The sequence below is a fragment of the Gadus chalcogrammus genome, chromosome 16 (assembly GCF_026213295.1).
Source record: "Gadus chalcogrammus isolate NIFS_2021 chromosome 16, NIFS_Gcha_1.0, whole genome shotgun sequence".
In the NCBI taxonomy this organism is placed as follows: Eukaryota; Metazoa; Chordata; class Actinopteri; order Gadiformes; family Gadidae; genus Gadus; species Gadus chalcogrammus.
Window position 1 is genome coordinate 10,521,043 of NC_079427.1, and position 19,300 is coordinate 10,540,342.

Sequence of the window (19,300 nt, forward strand, 5' to 3'; positions counted from 1 at the left end):
TCCCGACCACAGCAAATGTAAAAGCAGAAAGTCTGACCAAAAAGCAGAAGCCTTTGTCACAGCACCTTGCAGCCAATTCATTTTCAACCCAATCCAAAGAAAGGTTCTATGAGGCAAAGAAACTGTTGAAACAGTGAGGCAGTATATCAGATCTGAAGATGGAAGTCTGGACAATCCATCAATACCAATGTCGATTCATTTAAATCTCATACATGTACGTCTATGTAAACAAATGAACTACTCCATGACACGGGAAAATAAACAGGAGCCCTCAATATAAGATCGGTGTATCAGAAACTTTGCAAAAACAACAGAATTCACATGGGGCAAATGTAGGGTGGATTGTAGAGGCTCATACATTTCTTCTAGCATATCCCAGTGAAACACCATGGACATCATATAACAACCTATGGAGATGCACGTGGGTACACCACACCTCGAGGTCAGCTCAGAGAGGCTTTATATGTGCTATCTGCCTCATACGATTGCTGGCAACGAAGGATTAATCTCCCTTGCGGTCAGATCAATGGAGAGATTTAAACAGATGATTTCAATAGCGGGGCAAGGATTAAAAAAAAAGAATAGAGTAGAGTGAACGTCGGATCATAACAGAGAGGGGGGGGGGGGTTGTTTTTAACTGTCAGCATGGATAGTTGTATGCTTGGTTGGGGCTCGCTTATGCCTGAGTGATGAAAAGAGGCACTAGCATGTTTTTCCATAAACACATCCAGACACATGCACAAACACACACACGCATACACACACACACACACACACACACACACACACAACACACACACACACACACACACGCAAACACACACACACACCCACACACCCACACACAAACACAAACACAGACACACACCCACACACAGAATGTTATAAAATTCATTAAATGTTCAGAATCAGACTTTTCTTTAGCCTTTGTCACATTAGTTGAGATTAGTTAATTTAAATGCAAATTAGGCTTTTAGGATTTGTTTTTAAGAGTGAATTAGAATAATAAAGCACCATATCATTATATTTTTTCATCATATTGTTAAATATGAATATTTGATTTCTCTGCATATACGGTCCATCCGATTCTTTCAGGGATAAACCAATAATTAGGGATTAAGGAACAATATAATGGATTATGCGGTGAAGCTGGGGGGTTGAAGGGTTGCAAGTGTGTTGTATCAGCTCATCAAATCTTCAAGGTCATAGGTATAAATGTACTGGATTCGCCTTGCCTCATAAATAGGACTGAATTAGTGTCTGAGTGAATTAGTGGCTCATTTAGAGCAAAACCCCTGCAGGCTAGACAACAAAAAACGAACTACAGAGACTCTGGTGAAAATGAGCTTTGACATGTGTACATGTTTTGCTGCCTGAGGCCAGATTTTCCCATGCTCTCTTAATGTGTTCCCACTGGGGAGGATTGCAACCTTGTTTAGGTACAAAAAGCGCTTTCCTTTCTCTCTGAGCCCTGAGGGAGCTTAGATTCTGCATAGGCTCTGTATAGGACTGATAACAGGAGAACAATAATGCAGGTGATCACGTGGGCAATATACAATTACACATGTATATACCACATAAAAACAAGACAAAGTATTTGTTTCGAAGCCTATCCCTGAGACTCCCAAGTTCAAGTTTATTTATCACACACTTTTTATTCTAATAATAATAATAATAACAAATGCATTTTGTATAGCGCTTTTCAATGACCCAAAGACGCTTACAGTGTCAGAGACGTAAAAAAAATAACACGAAAAGGGTGATGACAATCAGGGGGACAAGTGGAAGACAGCACAACAGAGAACAGAAGCAAGGTGGAGTGTGAAATAGATTGCAGTGGTACAGACAAAAAAAAGACAAAACAGGTACAGCAACAGACAAATGGTGGCAAGGATGGATTGAAGAGAGGAAGGGGGGCAGATCAGGTCAAGGGGAGAGGGCTGGGATGAAGGTGGTTATAGGTAGGGGCGGTGATAGACTTGGGAAAATAGAGGTATGTAAACATATGCACACATACATATATCAATGGTAGGAGAAGTGATATTATAGCAATAAAGCAATAAAAAAAAGTTAGATCTTGCCTTGTCTCACCAACTTACCACTTAATCATCCATGAGACTTAGGCCTACAATCTTCTCCTACTTTCTTATCTCAACACTGCAAGTTAATGAAGAATTTTTCCAGGGAAATATCTCAAACGTTCCTCTATTTACAATAACTAACTAAGCTTTTTACATAACGATAAGCATGCTAATGGATTTCTGTATTTACTACAGGACACTGCCAAATCCAAATAATCAAAACGGTCACAACACCCTGCAGGTACCTCAGCATGCATCAGCCTGCTCACTGATTCAGGGCTGCAGGAGAGTAACACGTTTCTGTAGCTGGTCAACTGCCTCAATTCATCAAATGCAATAAAAAATATACACATTTCACGGTTTGACAACGGTTTAAAATGTAATGGAACGACCCACAATGACCAATGAACCTATTCGATTTCTCAGAAATAGTATGATTTATGCCAGTATAGGGGACTTAATGAACACAAATCCTATGCTAAATTAAAATGTAATTCTGAAGCAGTAGAGAATAAGAGTTAGGGTAGAATGCCTTGCAACAGATTCGATAGACGTTGGATCTGCTTCTCAGTGCTGTGCATTTGACATTCATTGATGGAAAGTTGCTCAATTCAATTTCAATTTCATATTATTGTATTTTGTGATTCTGTTTCGTTCCTTCTTTATTTGTTATTTTCATTTCTAAATACAGTCCAGTCATGCCCGTAGCCAGCTATGACCTATATATTTTTTGAGCTAAGAGAAAATCAGAAACAAAATTGTATAAAACATCAAAAGTGCTTGCTTGATTCAGTTGAAACTCGTAACTCTTTGTGCACCGTGTGTAACAAACGGTGGTACGTGTGCGAGCCTTCCCCCCCCCCAACCAAACCAAACTGAATCCCTGCACCTGAAGCCCCCCAGCCCCCTTTTTCAGACCTTTTTTCCAACCCTGGCTACGGCCCGGAGTCCAACTGGGTTGTGAAATTGTTGTTTGCTTTAGCTTTCTGCTAAATCTTGAATACATTGCGTTTTCTACAATGCATTGTTTAACTTGGCCTTTGTTTTCTTTTACGTGTCTATTTTATTTGAACTCTATTTTATGCAACCTTTTATTGTATGTTTGCTCAAGATTTCTGCTAGAACTTAAAATAAATTGCCCTTTCTACAATGCATGTTTTTACTTTGCCTCGTCTTCTTCGACCTTGACTTATTTTATTATTTCAATTCATTGTATGACGATGTTTCTTTATGAAGCACTATGAGTCTGCCTCGTGTATGAAAAGTGCTATATAAATACATTTGCCTTGCCTTGCTTTGAATAACCTTTGTTATTCAAGGCACGTTACCATATTTTTTGCCTTACTTCTGAATCACTGTGTTGTGTATGGCTCACTTATGTTTGGGCCTTGGGCCTGATTGGTGGCAGCAATCTTCAAGTTGGTGGTTTTTGTTATGATTGATTGATGTCTGGAATGGATTAAACCACTGACCATAATCTTTTGGTAATTGCCACACATTTGACATAGCCATCTATCAATATCTTTAATATGTGGATATGTATTTCAAATGTAGTCATGCCAATCCCCAAAATAATCCCACCTGGCATGGATTACTCAGATTGTTATCTAATATTACGTTTTGTTTTAAATGCAGATACAAATGTTAGGAGAATTGTTATCTTATATGAGCAAAATCCTAAACTGTTTGGAGAACTGACGATAAATGGCAGTTAGATTGAAGAATATCGCATAATTAATCGTATTGCTTGAAAGACTTAAATTTTGTATATTTATAGAAGCATGCAACAAACCAAATTCAATATTACCACTAAAATGTGATCTTATTTGATGCATGTTAAACTACCACAAATCTGTGTCAATTAGTTTCATGGGTAGAAAACATTTAGATTGACAAGTAATTTACATTGAGACATTCCCTTAAGACTTAGGGATCGGCTTGCTTGTTAAGTCGACTGCATGCTGGGATGGTCCTTTGAGAGCATAGTGTAGCCTCCAGTGTTGTTTTAATCAACTGCAAATCGAAACATGCAGTCATGGGTAAAATAACCATGCAATCAAGCTTAATGGTTACTGTATATTCACTACGTAAGGATGTCATCATCCGAGAACTTCCAATTAAGCTTTCTCCCAGGTCACTGGGGCAGGAGGCAGGGTCTGGCTGGGCATGCAAAGACAGGTAGATGTCGTCAACACAGTGATGACACCCAGGCCTTGGGCTATGAGAAGGTGTTCACCAGGTGTGGTTTGGAGAATTCATTACTTGAGCATCTCCCAAAAGGGAGCTTGCTCTTTTCAAAAACATGTTGCAAAAATGATGCAAATTGACCTCAAATTGACCTCAGTACAAATAAAACATTCCATAAACACATTATTTATCTTTAGTTGTCAGTTCTAAAAAACTGCAACATTTATGAATATATAGATACTAACATAGATAAAGTATAAAATAACTCAACCTAAGTATGAAATAATTAACCTAGCCAGTAGAAGGTCAATGATGAGATGAACCTAAAGGGACACAACATTTTGTTTTGTATTTTAATATAGCATCACCAAATGTAGAGCTTCAGTCTTATCTGGGGTCACAAATGCTGTGAAATATAGATTTTTTGTAAGATCTTACAGACTCCTAATAAAGGGATATATTAGTAAACAAAACATGGAATTTGATTGTAAAATCATATATATATATATATACATCATATCTTTGTTTAATTGTATTATTAAACAGTTCCAAATTACAGGCCAAGGGTTCCTTTTCAGTGGTTTCCCTTATATTTCTTAACCATAGTAGTTTGCTCTGATTAATAGTTTTTATATATAAGAGTATAATACTCTAATAGTATATATTAGAGTATTATTTATTTGCAAAAATATAGCTGTTACTATGGAACAATATATTAACTAAATTAAAATATAGATGATGAGATTTTCTTTAGCCTGTATGAGCTTCCTCTCAAGAGGTTGAAACATATTCATGATGTGTTTGTGTGCGTGTGTGTGTGTGTGTGTGTGTGTGTGTGTGTGTGTGTGTGTGTGTGTGTGTGTGTGTGTGTGTGTGTGTGTTGTGTGTGTGTGTGTGTGTGTGTGTGTGTGTGCATGTGTATGTGCGTGCATGTGTGTGCGTGTGTGTGCGTGTGTGTGTCAGCCACCTGGTAAATAGTTTGTTCTTTGTTTTCCTTGGGAGGCCTTTGACAGATGATCTTATGTTTTTGTGATAACTCACAAATATCTGGGTTACAGCTTCTTTGGACCTGGTTTCCTCATTGCAATAATGTATTCCTATAATATTGGATTATAGTCATACAAAGGAATCATTCATATTAAATGCACAGATGTTAAATTTAGGAATTAGTCTGAAACTGAACAAGATGGTCGATCCACAGGGTGGGCCTGAAAAGGCAACACCATTGGTGCTGCTTTTTCAGGGTTTTTTGCATCTAATTCAGGGAAGTACAATTTACATGACAGATCTCTTCTTTATCGTCAGGTTTTGGAAAAACAGCATGAGCCGGCCGTACTATCCTACACGGGATATTTAAATTACGCGAAGCTTCAGAATTTTGTGGACCATTATATTTCTGTAGTGGCAGAGTTCTTCTGTCTTAGGTAAAGAGTTGCATTCAGATGTGCTGAGGGCTGGGTTAGGATTTCATGTCTATTACGGTTAAAATACATGTCAGTCCTAAAGTTCTGCAGTTATTCTTGGATGGCATTCTTGCATTTAAACTCTTAAGCAAATGAACATGGGAAACTAGCTTTTATCTGATCTTTTATCACTAGTGACAATGCCAAATGTATCAGCCACCTCATACATCCTTTTCTACAAGGGCTACACAATTAGTCTATGTTCTATGTGCGTCCTGGAGGGTATTCGTCATTCAACATTGCATCTGTTTCAAATGCTATCAGGCTGTATTTGGTGCTGGTTAGCTCCTCCCATATACTTGGTTATCGATGTGCAGGGGGAGGGCATTCTGCAAAGGGGCGTGTCGAGGGAAAGGCCTGGTTTGATTGGCCACCCGGAGTGCCACCCCTACTAAATCTGACAGTTGATTGAATTTTAACTTATCAATCAAAACCTGCATTTTCGACTAGCACAGCAAAACTTGCATATCTGATGCGCCACCATTTTTACAACGCAACGTTCAACGCTTTTTATGTTCAAATTATCATACTAACTATCATATTCAAGGACAGAATGCCATGTGTCATTCTGTGTAATTACATTTCGGACTGGCCCTGGAATGGGACAAAATGGCATGTGTCATTCTGTGCCATTCCAGGGCCAGTCCGAATTGTAATTACTTTATAAGGTGGGGAACAAAAACTGATCCCAGTATCAGGTGTCTTCAGTTACTACTTTAAGAATGGATCCCAGGGTTTTGATAGACAGAGTCATGCAGAGGATTTGACCTGTTTGTTATTCGCAAAAAGGTGTTTCATTGTTGAAATAAACACATTGTTGTCTTGATCTGTTTCCCTCTGTATCCATGTCTAAATAAAATTGTAAAGGCTTGTTTGCAATCCCTTTTTTTCATGTAACCTTTGTAAATGGACTTGACATACCTTATTGCATAATCAAGGAAAAACATAATAAAATGGTGGCTCCTCGGGAATTTTAATAGGGCGCCTAGGGCCATTTCAATAAGTAAAAAGGTTTGGCAGTGCTTGAAAAACGAGCCAATGGGGTTTGGGCGCCATCTGCTGGAATTCTGTGCAGGTGCAACAATGTTACATGTTACAGCCCTAGTCACTTCATGACATTCTTTATTATACCACTGTTTGTCTTCCATCAACACTTCTTAAGTATTGATGGAGAAAAAGTATTTGCTGCAATTAATTGAGGAAGAACAATCTTTCGCAAAGGAAGATGCACTATCCCTGCATGTATATTATATATATATATATATATTATATATATATATATATATATATATATATATATATTAAACAATAGATCACGCCAGGCTGTGGTCTGTGCTCATTATACCATTGTTAAGGGGCGTTGTCCGGCCCCGACGCGCAGCGGAGGGCCGGCGTCCCCCTTCACAGTGGTATAATGACGAGCACATGCCACTGACTGAAGTGATCTATTGCTTTTATACAACGGTTACTATTATGGCGAAACGAAAGTCATAGACACACTACATTTAAAAAGAAACCAAGAAAGTCAAAATAGCCGTTTAATTAAAGAATACAAAAAAGTTATCCCTCCTGGCTGCCGCTATGCATCGACGGTCGCTATGCAACACACTTTAGCGTCCCTCCGAGAGAAGGTTCCGATAGAGCGGTTCGCCGGCAATTTATCCTATGGAGCAGTTCACTCGCCGTGTGCCTAAGCTTTCGTTAGTCTCTCCATCGCCTTGCTCACTCCCGGAGTAACAACATTTACACGCTCTCCATCATCCAACATATGTTTTACTTTGTAACTGTTTCTACTTCCAGGCGCGGAGTGATATGCAAACTTTCACAAAATGATCGGGCGTCATAGCAGTTATGTATACGCTCATTATACAACAGTTGGGAACCAATCAGATCGCTGGATTTAGGTCCCCCGTTGTATAAATATATATATATCGGTGTAGTGCCTGGCGACAAAATCAAGGTCTACTGCTGGTGCCTTGCTTGAGGACACAGGCAGGGGTATTAACCTAAGAGGTATTTTGGTGTGTGAAGAAACCCATGTCAGCGCCGGGAGAACACAGAAAGCCCCCCCCGACTCACAGTCAGTAGTGTAACCCCTTTACCAGTGTGTCCACCCATAAACACAGCATACCTCAGGCATCGTTGCATCTGGCATGAAGGCCCATAATCAATCCTTTTGTGTGCTGGTATCACCTTTTCCGTCTGTCTGATTTGATTAAGCACTGAGTGATTCTCCAACCCTAAAACTCCAGGTCTGCCACATGGTTGGAATTAACCTAGAATAATATCAGTTGGATAGAATAATACATATACAGCACTACTTTGCCTGAATGTTCTTTTCTCAGCCCATCAAGTTTGATTTGTTAAAAAAGAAAAGAGACATTTGACAAGGTAAACCTTTAGTGAAAGACAATCTAGGAAATAAACATATAAAAAAATATTTTCTAAAGTCTTTTCAGTCTGAATAATTGCTTTATTTCCATTGTTTATATCCAGCACACACATTTAAAAAGAAGTGAAAGAAGTGCATTGGAATTGGTAGAAGGTTACTTGAAAATGTAAATGAATTAAACCCTCTCCCCGTGCAGAGATAAAGCTCTTTTGATTTGGCTCTTTCCGCTGTTCCTATCTGTCCTTGATGAATTCCTAACTGACAAATGCACATGATTTACTCCTGTTAATGACTTTGAGAGCTGCAAAAGTACTTATTGCTAATGACTCATTGCACACCAAATTTGTATGTCCTCTCTAATGGTACATTAATGGCCCAGTAGTAAATATAACTAATATTAAACATCTTGTTAGGAGGCAGTATTTAAAAAGAGGGCTATGCCTCTGTAGAAGGAAGAATGTCATAAATATTATTAGATTTAACAGCACAAAACCAGTAAAATCGACATTGCTATTGCACATTAGTATTCAACATCTGATGTTTCCGAGAGTTCTTCTCTGGTCTGAGCAAGATTTTGTAACATTTGGAAACACAAAGTACAGGCTAACAGACCATAAACTAGAAGCCAGGATGGCAATGATCTCAACAGCCACATAGTTCTTCCCTGGGGAGCTTATGTAGGCTGGGATGAAGGCCACCCAGACAGCAGAGAAGATCAGCATGCTGAAGGTGATGAACGAAATATTCGTAAGCTAAATTGAATGCGTAGAAATAATCAGAATCAGGTTATTACATCATATAGGTATATATAGTCTCCTAAAGCACAATGTAAACATGGCAGTCAAAATTTTGGGTGTGGAGACTATAGCCTCAAACACTTCTTATTTAAAACTCATGTTAAAAGTAAAACATATTTGAAAGGAGAAAGATAAATCACATCCATCTCATAAATCTTCAAGTTCAAATGTTTTAGTTAAATTCTAGATTTGGTTATTTGTATTCGTTTTAAATAATGAATTAGTATAATATAGTACCATTTAATTATATTATATCATGAGATATTTGATTTCTCTGCATTTGAAAATCCATCAGATTCTCAGCAGTATATCAGTATGTAGTTTTCAAGGAATTTTACAATGGATCTCCCAGTTATGAAGTGAAGCTTGGGGCCGAAGGCTGAAAATGTTCTGCATCAGCTCATCGAGGCTTCAAGGTCATAGGTATAAATGTTCTAGAACTGGCTTGCCTCATAAATCTGAGTGATCAGTGTATGAATTAATTAGTGTCTAATTAAGAGCCAAAACCCTGCAGGCTAGACAACAAAAACCTAAATGACAGGTGAAAATTAAATTGACAAAGGTAAGTGTTTTACTGCCTGAGGCCAAAGTTGTCCATGTTCTCTCAATGTGCTAAGTTAATGTGTGTCCCACTGGGGGCGATTGCAACCTTGTTTAGGTAAAGATTAAACTGTGCCATGATAGTGTTTCCTTTCACTCTGAGTGCCGAGGGAGCAGAGACTGCATAGACTCAGTAAACCTTCATGTTGAAGTTTATTTATCGTAATCTTTATATTCTAATGATGTATACACACATCATATATGGATGGGAGAAGATAGAAAATCCGTTAAATTAAGTGATATTAGGGGCATTATTCACTCAGCCATTGCAAAATCAACACGATTTTGTTGGAACAAGATCAAGAAGAAAAACCAGAAAAAAAGAGAGCAGCCAGAAATAATGAAACAATTGTATGTATGATGTATTATTAATCATAATCGTAATTTGTATATTAGTAATTATAAACGCTGGCCATAAGAGGCAATTGCAAACTAACTTAGATTTTGCCTTGTCCCACTAACTTACCATCTGATCACAACTTCCAGATGACTTCCAGTTATTTTATTTGGTACTAGTTAATCATCTTAAATATAGTTAATTATCTGTTTAATGTTTCCCTGGAAATATTTCCTCTTTCCTATATTTTAATGAACGTATTAACTATTATCATGGTTTATAGTGGAAATCTCAAAGATTTTCATTTCAATGAATGTCTGTTATATCTTTCATGTTATAAAGTGACATAATGATGATCGAGCCTATGGCCCGCTGATAGAAGACCTTGCATTTGCTATTAACCATAATTATTTTCTTGGTGTCCCTAAATTGTATACAAAGTTATCACCCAGAACACAATGGTTTGACAACAGTTTACTTTGAAATGGAACTAGGCAATGACCCTATTACGTTTCTATGAAATATTGCAATTATGCTAACAGGGAACCTAATGAACTTGAATCCAATGGCTTAAAGGAAAATGAAATAGGAAGTGGAAGGATAAGGATTAGGGTAAAATACCTTGCCGCAAATGGGATGAAGAAGGATCTGCTTATCAGTACTGTGCACTTGACATTCATTGATGTAAGAGTTTAATTAAATGTCCATTATTAGTGTCATCTAATTATCTTTTGCGATCTGATGAAACAGTGCAATCTTTTTTTTCTCTGTTTTATTTATTTTTTAATTTAAGAATAAACAGTCCAGTCATAATAGTCTGGGTTGTAAATAACAGAGATAGATATTTATAACAAATAAAAAAACGACCACACACACTTTACAACTTTTCTGTATTTCTTGCCTTACTTTTGAATCACCATCTTAAGTAGGTTGATTGCTGCTCACTTATGCCTGGTCAATCCAGCAGTTGGTCACTCTATTTTTTTGAGTGTCATGTAAACACAGTGCGTTTATATGAGACTCAAGAAAATCGAATTATTGGGTTATTCCAACTATGATTGGATTATTTAGATGCATGTATGCACCTTAAACTAAAATTGAATCAAATTGGGTTTCACATAGTCGGATTAACAAACAGACTATTTGATTGACAGTCGCATTAACAGTGCATGTTTACGGTCAATCGAATTTAAATTGGATTTTGCGTTCTGCGTATGCTCAAAATCTTTTCTGGGGGACGTGAGCCGAAAGTAGGAGGAGACGGTAGTCGTGTTGTTGTCGCTGTCGGAAAAACTGTGATTTATTTAAAAAGGTGGTGCAGAAGATGGAGGAAGGCGGTGTTGTGCCAATGTAGTTACCCCCTATAAGAAGTGTATCATCATCAACATGGTATCAGTACACACTACGCTTCGATTTCACCCAAGGCTGAATTAAAAGTAAAAAAAATTCTAAATGTTGGTTGACAACAAGGTTGTAAAGTAGTAACTTCAGGCACATCTGTCGAAATAAATGTTTTTTTCTTCCGACGTGTTAACCATCTTTATTCATTCATTGCGCCGCGGCCAAACTGACGGGGATATTCTCGGATATTATGAATCTTAAAGACTGCGTAGGGTTTTCCGACTCTGGTACTTCCAAAACAAGTAAAGACTCGCAGTGGGGGTTATCTCGCCCATGGTTGAGAAGGAATTAGGGGGAAAGGACGCTGGCTTTGACTCTCTGAAGTCCACAATGAACTGCGACATAGAGGAGAAAGGGATTGTTGGAGTATGCGGCCGGAGGAACTGCTCTGGCGGGATTTCGCATACGGTGACAATCCCTTTTGTCCTCCATGTCGCGGTTCAATCTGGACATCAGAGAGTCAGAGAAATAACATGGACCCGAAGTGAACTGGCCAATGAAGCGATTTTCTCAAAGCCATTAATAATCGGACAATTGCAGTTTTCCGATTGAGGAGCATAGGCGAACTATGGCTTTAATCGGATTAAGCTGTGCACGTAAACGTACTGACTCAGTACGTTTATATGTACAGAGTAATCTGATTAGTGTCACTTGGGCCTGGTTGGTTGCGTTGATGTTCATGTTGGTTCAAGTTATGACTGATTGACTTCTGGAATGAATGAAACCAGTAACCAATATCCTAAAACTACCTTTGGTAATCATCACATATTTGACTTATCCATATATTAACACATAATATGTTGAGACATTTCTTGCCAATCCCCAAAAGGCATAAGCTAAATCAAAAAGAGGTTGAAGATAAATTGCGTATAATGTATTGTCAATCATTATATTGTTATAAAGACTGTGAGTTTAAACAATTGTAGACGCCTTTATTAAATCATGTATCAAAATAAATTAAAGATTACCGCTAAAATGTGATGAAAACTGTGATATTTGGCCATGAATATCTGACAAATATTACAAATCTGTGTCAATTAGTTTCATGGGTAGAAATCATTTGGATGGACAAGTAATTATATTGAGACATTCCCTTAAGACTTGGGAATCGGCTTGTTTGTAAAGTCAACTGCCTGCTGGGATGATCCTTTGAGAGCATAGTGTAGCCTCCAGTGTTGTTTTAATCAACTGCAAATTGAAACATGCAGTCATGTGTAACAAAACCACGCAATCAAGGTTAATTGTTACTATTTATTCACTACAGTAAAGATGTCATCATCCGAGAACTGCCAATTAAGCTTCTCCCAGGTCACTGGGGCAGGAGGCAGGGTCTGGCTGGGCATGCAAAGGCAGGTAGATGTCGTCAACACAGTGATGACACCCAGGCCTTGGGCTATGAGAAGGTGTTCACCAGGTGTGGTTTGGAGAATTAATTAATTAAGCACCTCCCAAAGGGGGGATTGCTCTGTTCAACAACATGTTGCCAAAATGATGCAAATCGCACTCAACACAAATAACCTCAGTGGTATTAATGTTAGCATTGCATCATCAAAGATAATGAATATAATGAATATGAAATACAAAATAATAAATTAAACAATATAAACAAATATAAATACATATTTCATAACTTCAGACTTGAATAGTGTTCACAATCGAATTCCAATTTTAAAGTTCCCGTACCAACAAAAGCCGAATCAAAGATTACTTAGTTGCATTTAGCATCAGATATGTTAACTTAGTTATTATTTTAATGATATTGTGGACAATACATCTGTAAGGCAAGGACTTCAGTAAACAGAAACATGATGCAATAATTCTGTAATAGTTTCAACCAGGCAGTGGATAATCAGGCTACAAGGGTTTCCTTACCAATTCATTCGTGAACGGGCCCTGTAAGGAGCAGTCACGTGTCAAGAGTTCAAATGTCAAGTTCTTGTGGCAGAAACCTTGAGTGTTATCCAAGATATGTTTAAATATGTAAAAGACCACTTGATTAAATGTAAGAATGACCAGAATCATGCTGAAGTAGATCAAGGGAATACAAAAACGCTTTTTATACACAATAATATACAGCAGTTTTTAAGTATTGCATGAAGCTATTAAAAAATTATATTTGATTTTATGTTTGTTTGTAGATTAAAAATTGTTTCCAAAATCCCCTTAGATTAAAAGGGATTTTGGAAAAATGTTTTATTGTAAATGTTTGTAGATAATGATACATGACCTCTGGTGCTCCATGTTGCCATGCAGGACATCTCTCACTGAGTGTGGAGGGAGATGAGTGTCTTAAACCTGTGCAGATCGATCACTCAATATGCAACAGGTTTGCAGCCTCACCCAGCCCCAGAGTCCAATCAGACCCTGGTCAGGTGAAGCTGTTTAAACCAGCCATCATCCACACACACACTCCACACTATGTTCAAGGAAATATAGTTTCAATATGTTGTGTGTAGATTCTTATGACTTAAACTAAATAATATAATATCATATATAAATAAATGAACATGAACATTCATCAGGTAATGAGGAAACCATGAGTATGATTAGTTATACTGTTATTATAATCAGTATTGATGATATTAATAACAGTATTTACTGTTATTATAATCAGCATTGATGATATTAATATCATCAATAGTGTTGAAATATAGCCATAAAAAGGGTTACGTAAGTGTTGCGTTCATATGTGCGCAGGGGTTGGTTAGGATTTCATGTCTAATAGGGTTAGAATACAGGTCAGTCCTCAGTTGCTGCAGTTATCTTGGATGGCATTATAGCATTTCACCTCTTAAGCAAATTAACGTGGGAAATTAGCTTAAATCTGAACAGGATGATGTATCTCGTCATTGACAGTGCCACCACTTTGACCAACTCATATGGACCTTTCTAGAAGGGCTAGAACTAGAACTCTTGAGGCTGGGCACCCCGACTATGAATGATCATTATCACATGCTCAATCAGGCTGTGCTTGGTACTAGTTTGCTCCTCCCATATACATCCGTAGGGATGTATAGGGGGGAGGGCCTTCTGCCATAGGTGGGTCCAGGCGAAGGGCCTTATTTGATTGGCCACCCCGAGTGCCACCCCTACTAAATCTGTCAGTTGATTGAATTGAACCTTATCAATCAAAATCAAGGTGTTCCACTGGCAATACAAACACTATAGCAGAACTTGCCTGACTAATGCCCTACAGTTTTTAGTACTCAATGATTTTTATTGAAATTGGTAAAAGTTATCATATGCATTGAAAAAAAGGGGATGCCTGGGTAATCTCTCTGACTTAAAAACAGAAGATGGGGAAAAAACTTATCACAGTACTGGCTGTCTTCACTATCTACTTTCCTTAGTATGGACTGCTGGGTTCTGATAGACCAAGGCATACAGAGGATTTGACTTCTTAGTCATTTCGGTAAAGGTCTTTCATTGTTTATCTTGATCTGTTTCCCTGGGTATCCCCATCGCTAAACATTTGCATCAATCCATATGTGAAATCCCCTTCCTTTTCATGTCAGGTGTGTAAACGGCCTTGACAACCAAATTACATCATCAAGAAAAATCATATTAAATGAAATGGTGGCTCCTCCTTCATTTAGATAGTGGCCTTTGAAATGGGGTTTGGACGCCATCTGCTGGAATTCTGAGCAGATTCAACACTAATATTTTACATATTTAGTAGCTTGTATTAATGGATTAATTATACCATGGTTTGTCATCTCTGTACCTAAATGAGACTAACCTTGATAAAATAGCTGTGTACTTGATGTAATGCAACTCAAGGCTATCAGGAATAAATAAGAAGTAGCTGTTGAACTCTTATGGCACTATTGTTTGATGTTATTGATGAGTTTGTATTCAAGTTTGTTATTGTAAAGAATGAGTCATAATAGCAAGGACAATAGTCTTTATTTGTTTCTCGTAGCAAGTATCTCTGCATTGGATCTCTACATTTAACCATCACTAGGAGTATAGGTGCATTTAATCATCACTAGCAGCAATAGAAGCAGTGGGCAGCTGCAGTGCAGCGCCAAAAGAACAACTTTTATTGTGCCCCCTAGTGGAGAAATGGAAGAAAATAATTATTGTACATTGTTATTGCACATTGGTCTTTGACATTAGATGTTTCCGAGAGTTCTTCTCGGGTCTGAGCAAGATTATGTAACATTTGGGAGCAAAAATACAGGCTAACAGACCATAACTAGAAGCCAGGATGGCAAAGATCTCCACAGCCACAGAGTACTTCCCTGGAGAGCTGATGTAGGCTGGGATGAAGGCCACCCAGACAGCACAGAAGATCAGCATGCTGAAGGTGATGAGCTTGGCCTCATTGAAATTGTCTGGTAACTTTCTGGCTAAGAAGGCCAAGAAGAGGCAGAGGCAGGCCAGCAGGCCAATATAACCGAGGACCAGAGCAAATCCTAGAGCTGAACCCTCATCACATAAGAGTAAAACGATGGCACTCTCTCTAGGCATCAGTTTTTGTGGAGTAGGAGGAGCCACCGTCAACCAAATTATACAAATAATAACCTGTATGGAGAGACATATTTGTTCTTCAAAAACAATAAAATGGAATTTCTGTTTTCATCAAAAATCAAGCAATAGCATAAGTAGACATGACACGAAAGCCTCACCTGGACCAAGGTTGAAAGGGTAATGATGGCTCTTTGCTGTACTGGTCCAAACCATTTCATAAGATTGCTGCCCGGAAGTGAAGCCTTAAAAGCCATCAATACCACTATAGTCTTCCCCAGAACACAAGAGATACAGAGGACAAAGGTGATCCCAAAAGCTGTGTGGCGAAGCATACAGGACCAGTCTGAGGGACGACCGATGAAGGTCAGAGAACATAGGAAACACAGATTCAAGGAGAAGAGCAGCAGGAAACTCAGCTCAGAGTTATTAGCTCTAACTATAGGAGTAGATATGTGACAAGAGAATATAAAGATAACCCAACAAGTGCACAAGGAGCCAAGCAGAGCAACAGTCGTCAGTGTTTTGCCCATGGTGTCGCTGAAAGACAGGAAGTCCACTTCTTTGGGAAAGCAGGCTGTTCTCTCAACATTGGACCAAAAAAGAGGCAAGCAGCGCAAACACTCTATGGAATCTGAGGAAAAGGATAAGACAGCTTTAGTTTCCATGTAATGTTCCAGGTAGGTCACTGTGTTAATATATACATGGATACTTACTGGTCCGATTGCTAATCTCCCCAGCTCTGCAGACCACACAGTCATGGCAGCATACAGGAAAGTTTGGTCGGATGGCCTTTCTGGTGCCTGAGGGACAGGGACTGCTGCATTCTGACTGGGGAACCTTTGAGATAATGGAAGAGACACTCACAGGGTTCAAAATACACATACAGCCACGTCACACATATCACCACACAAACACTACTTACCATTGTCTTGTTGTCATTCCAAAGAATGTTATTATCTTGCAGCTGGAGTTTTTTACGGCCAGCCGGTGCTGTCCCATCGAACATTCCAATGGTTATAAATTGCATCTCTCCATTTGATCCCAGTTGCCAATTGACCAGATCATACATAGCTACGGGGTCTCCGTTTTGGTCAAACATGGTCTCATCCCCAAACTGATTTGTGTATTCCACCTCTTTTAGGTAGTGAAGGAGCTGTTGAGAGGGGGGTAGGGGAGAAATCGAGTTAATTTGTCTTTCTAGGTGTAAAAATGGTATTCTAGAATTAATACATTCTAGATGTGCAGCCAGAATCTGTAAATCACCTGCCATGGCTGTATATTGGTTGCCTCTGAACAAGCCTGCAATAAAAATGGCCCAGCCCCATCATTACAGCTCTTCATAGCTTTAATCGCATGTGCAATTGCGTAAACAGCCTTGTAGACATTGTAAGAAATCCTTAGCTGGGAAACGTCATTGTAAATGTTCTTTATACTTTTCAGGTCCTCTGTACCAGAACATGGAGGTTTATAATTTTCATTTTCCATTAAATCTTCAGTCCTTTCACCTAGACGACACCCAAAGACCTCTTCCCAGAAAGGGATCAGAAAGGGATTCTCAGAAGCATCTGAGTTTGAGGGGTGTAGGCGAAGCAGAAAGTCCTGCAGAGCAGGGATCTGTGCTCTACGTATAGCCAAACCTATAGTGCCCTGGAGGATGTGTTGGTACTTCTTAGGGGTAGAGAGGACAGATGCGGTGCTCCATGCCTCACTCGCCAGCCAATGGATCCCTGACAGCCCCTGCCTAACGACAGAACATATGACACATTTAGCGTTGAGCTTGTAAATACAATGCAAAACAAAGATCAGGTTAATCAGAAGCATAAGTGAAAAAGTGATTTCTACAGACAATGTGGTTGTAAAAACAATGCTTAATACCTGAGTGCTTCATCAAACAGCGCTGCAGCATCTTGTTCCACAGCAAACACCAGGACCACCAAAGCCCCTGAGGATCGAATCCTGGAAACAATAGCGGCCATCGCATCTCTTGCATGGTTCTTAGGGATGATTTCATGGAGGGCCACACAGGCACCAAACTTCTGAACCTTTAAGAGCATTGGGTCAATACAATTTTCAGAAAAGACAATAATTTTAGAAAGATAAAGACACACCTACCTCATTGTCAAAGAATGTCGCACCACCTCGACCATATGCATCGTCACCTGCTATTACGCCCACCCATGCCCAGTCAAAATGTCTGACCAGCTGCACCAGGGCATCCACCTTGAAGCAGAGCAGCAAGTAGCAAAGAAAACATCAGCACAAGACAATAGTTAAGGTAGAAATTCTTGAATACAGCTTATTTATTTTGTATGATAGTACATTGATGCCCTCACCTGAAAGAGGTCACTAGGCATGGTCCTTAAGAAGGCAGGATACTCCATTTTGTTACTGAGACAAGCACAGCTGGAGAAATAGCTCACCTGAGAGGAGAAAAACAATTAGATATAACAGCTCTTTCCATTTGTGTTTTCAAAATGTTACCTCCAAAGAGTAGATGGTTTCAGGTGAATGGACAGTGGGCATTTGACGTCTGACCTGAGGCACATTGAACGCTCCAAGGAATCGAGCCACAACTAGTGACTGTGTGGAGCCTCCATCTCCTATCACCACAGGAACAGTCCCGGGACACATGTGATTATCCACCATCTCTACCTCTGAATCTTGCTCGGTTCCCATCAGCTCCATGGCAGCCTTCAAGGCCTGGTAGGGGGTGCTGCATGAGTCATAAATCTTATAGCCCAGAGTGACGTTTGGAAGGAGTTTTCCCTCCCTGTTGATCTCTTCAATTGCAAAGATCATAGTCTGCATCCAGCGAAATGTTCGGAAGTTGAACCTTGAAGAAAAAAATAAACATTAGGTATTCCTATGTCCATTGCAGGTGGACAGTTTGTTTCACAATTAGGTCGCAATTTATACAGAATGAATAATGCAGGTAACAAATACTTGATGGGAAAAATAGATATCTTGAGCTAATGTGCCTGCAATATTTCTGCAAAGAATCATCCTCTAAGCCTGACGTTCTTACCTGGTGCACCTTGGGTGTGGTGGCATGGTGGTGAATAAACGATTAGGCTCCACCACCATGTCATGAAGAGAAAAGAGACCCCCTAGTGTGATATCCCCGTTTCTTTGCAGAACAGGCAGAGACATGGACCCTTGTATAAGGTTACATTGCTGAGCCTTGGTTTCTACCTGGTTAAACATAACTGACAATATCCCCCACAGCAGCACATGTAAATGTACATAGTCTGGCAAATTAACTGACGCCTTGGGCTTCATCAATGCAACTTTCAAGAAATTCTCTACAATGCTAAAACAAGGGTTGTGCTAGACAAAGATACAGTTGAGACTGGTCTTAATATACCAGATTGGACAATGTTTTTTTAGACATTCCATCCATATTTGATGAGCTAAATCTCAACAATCAAAAAAAAAAGAACTGGAAACAATTTCTGGATACAGAAAAAAATATCAAAGTATTAGACTATCTATTTAATCTCCCAAATTATGTACAAACATATACAAAAGAGCCAGCCCCTAAATGTTTCTAAAAAAGTGCCATAATCTTG

At 38.9% G+C, this 19,300-nt stretch overlaps 1 protein-coding gene and 1 long non-coding RNA gene across 2 annotated transcripts; both read right to left on the reverse strand.

Moving 5' to 3' along the window:
• Positions 1-12,261: 12,261 nt before the first annotated feature.
• Positions 12,262-13,523, reverse strand: LOC130406425 (uncharacterized). The gene is made up of 3 exons (XR_008904448.1): positions 13,486-13,523; positions 13,131-13,151; positions 12,262-12,651 (listed from the first exon to the last, which is right to left on the reverse strand). It is a non-coding gene; the product is annotated as an uncharacterized LOC130406425 (long non-coding RNA).
• Positions 13,524-15,243: 1,720 nt separating this feature from the next.
• LOC130406007 (extracellular calcium-sensing receptor-like) lies at positions 15,244-18,912 on the reverse strand. The gene is made up of 10 exons (XM_056611371.1): positions 18,757-18,912; positions 18,267-18,564; positions 18,065-18,151; positions 17,844-17,951; positions 17,607-17,773; positions 16,995-17,472; positions 16,654-16,884; positions 16,445-16,568; positions 15,890-16,362; positions 15,244-15,785 (listed from the first exon to the last, which is right to left on the reverse strand). The coding sequence occupies exons 1-10, from the start codon at positions 18,879-18,881 to the stop codon at positions 15,351-15,353; spliced, it is 2,526 nt and encodes an 841-aa protein (XP_056467346.1). The 5' UTR covers positions 18,882-18,912; the 3' UTR covers positions 15,244-15,350.
• Between the last annotated feature and the right edge of the window lie 388 nt (positions 18,913-19,300).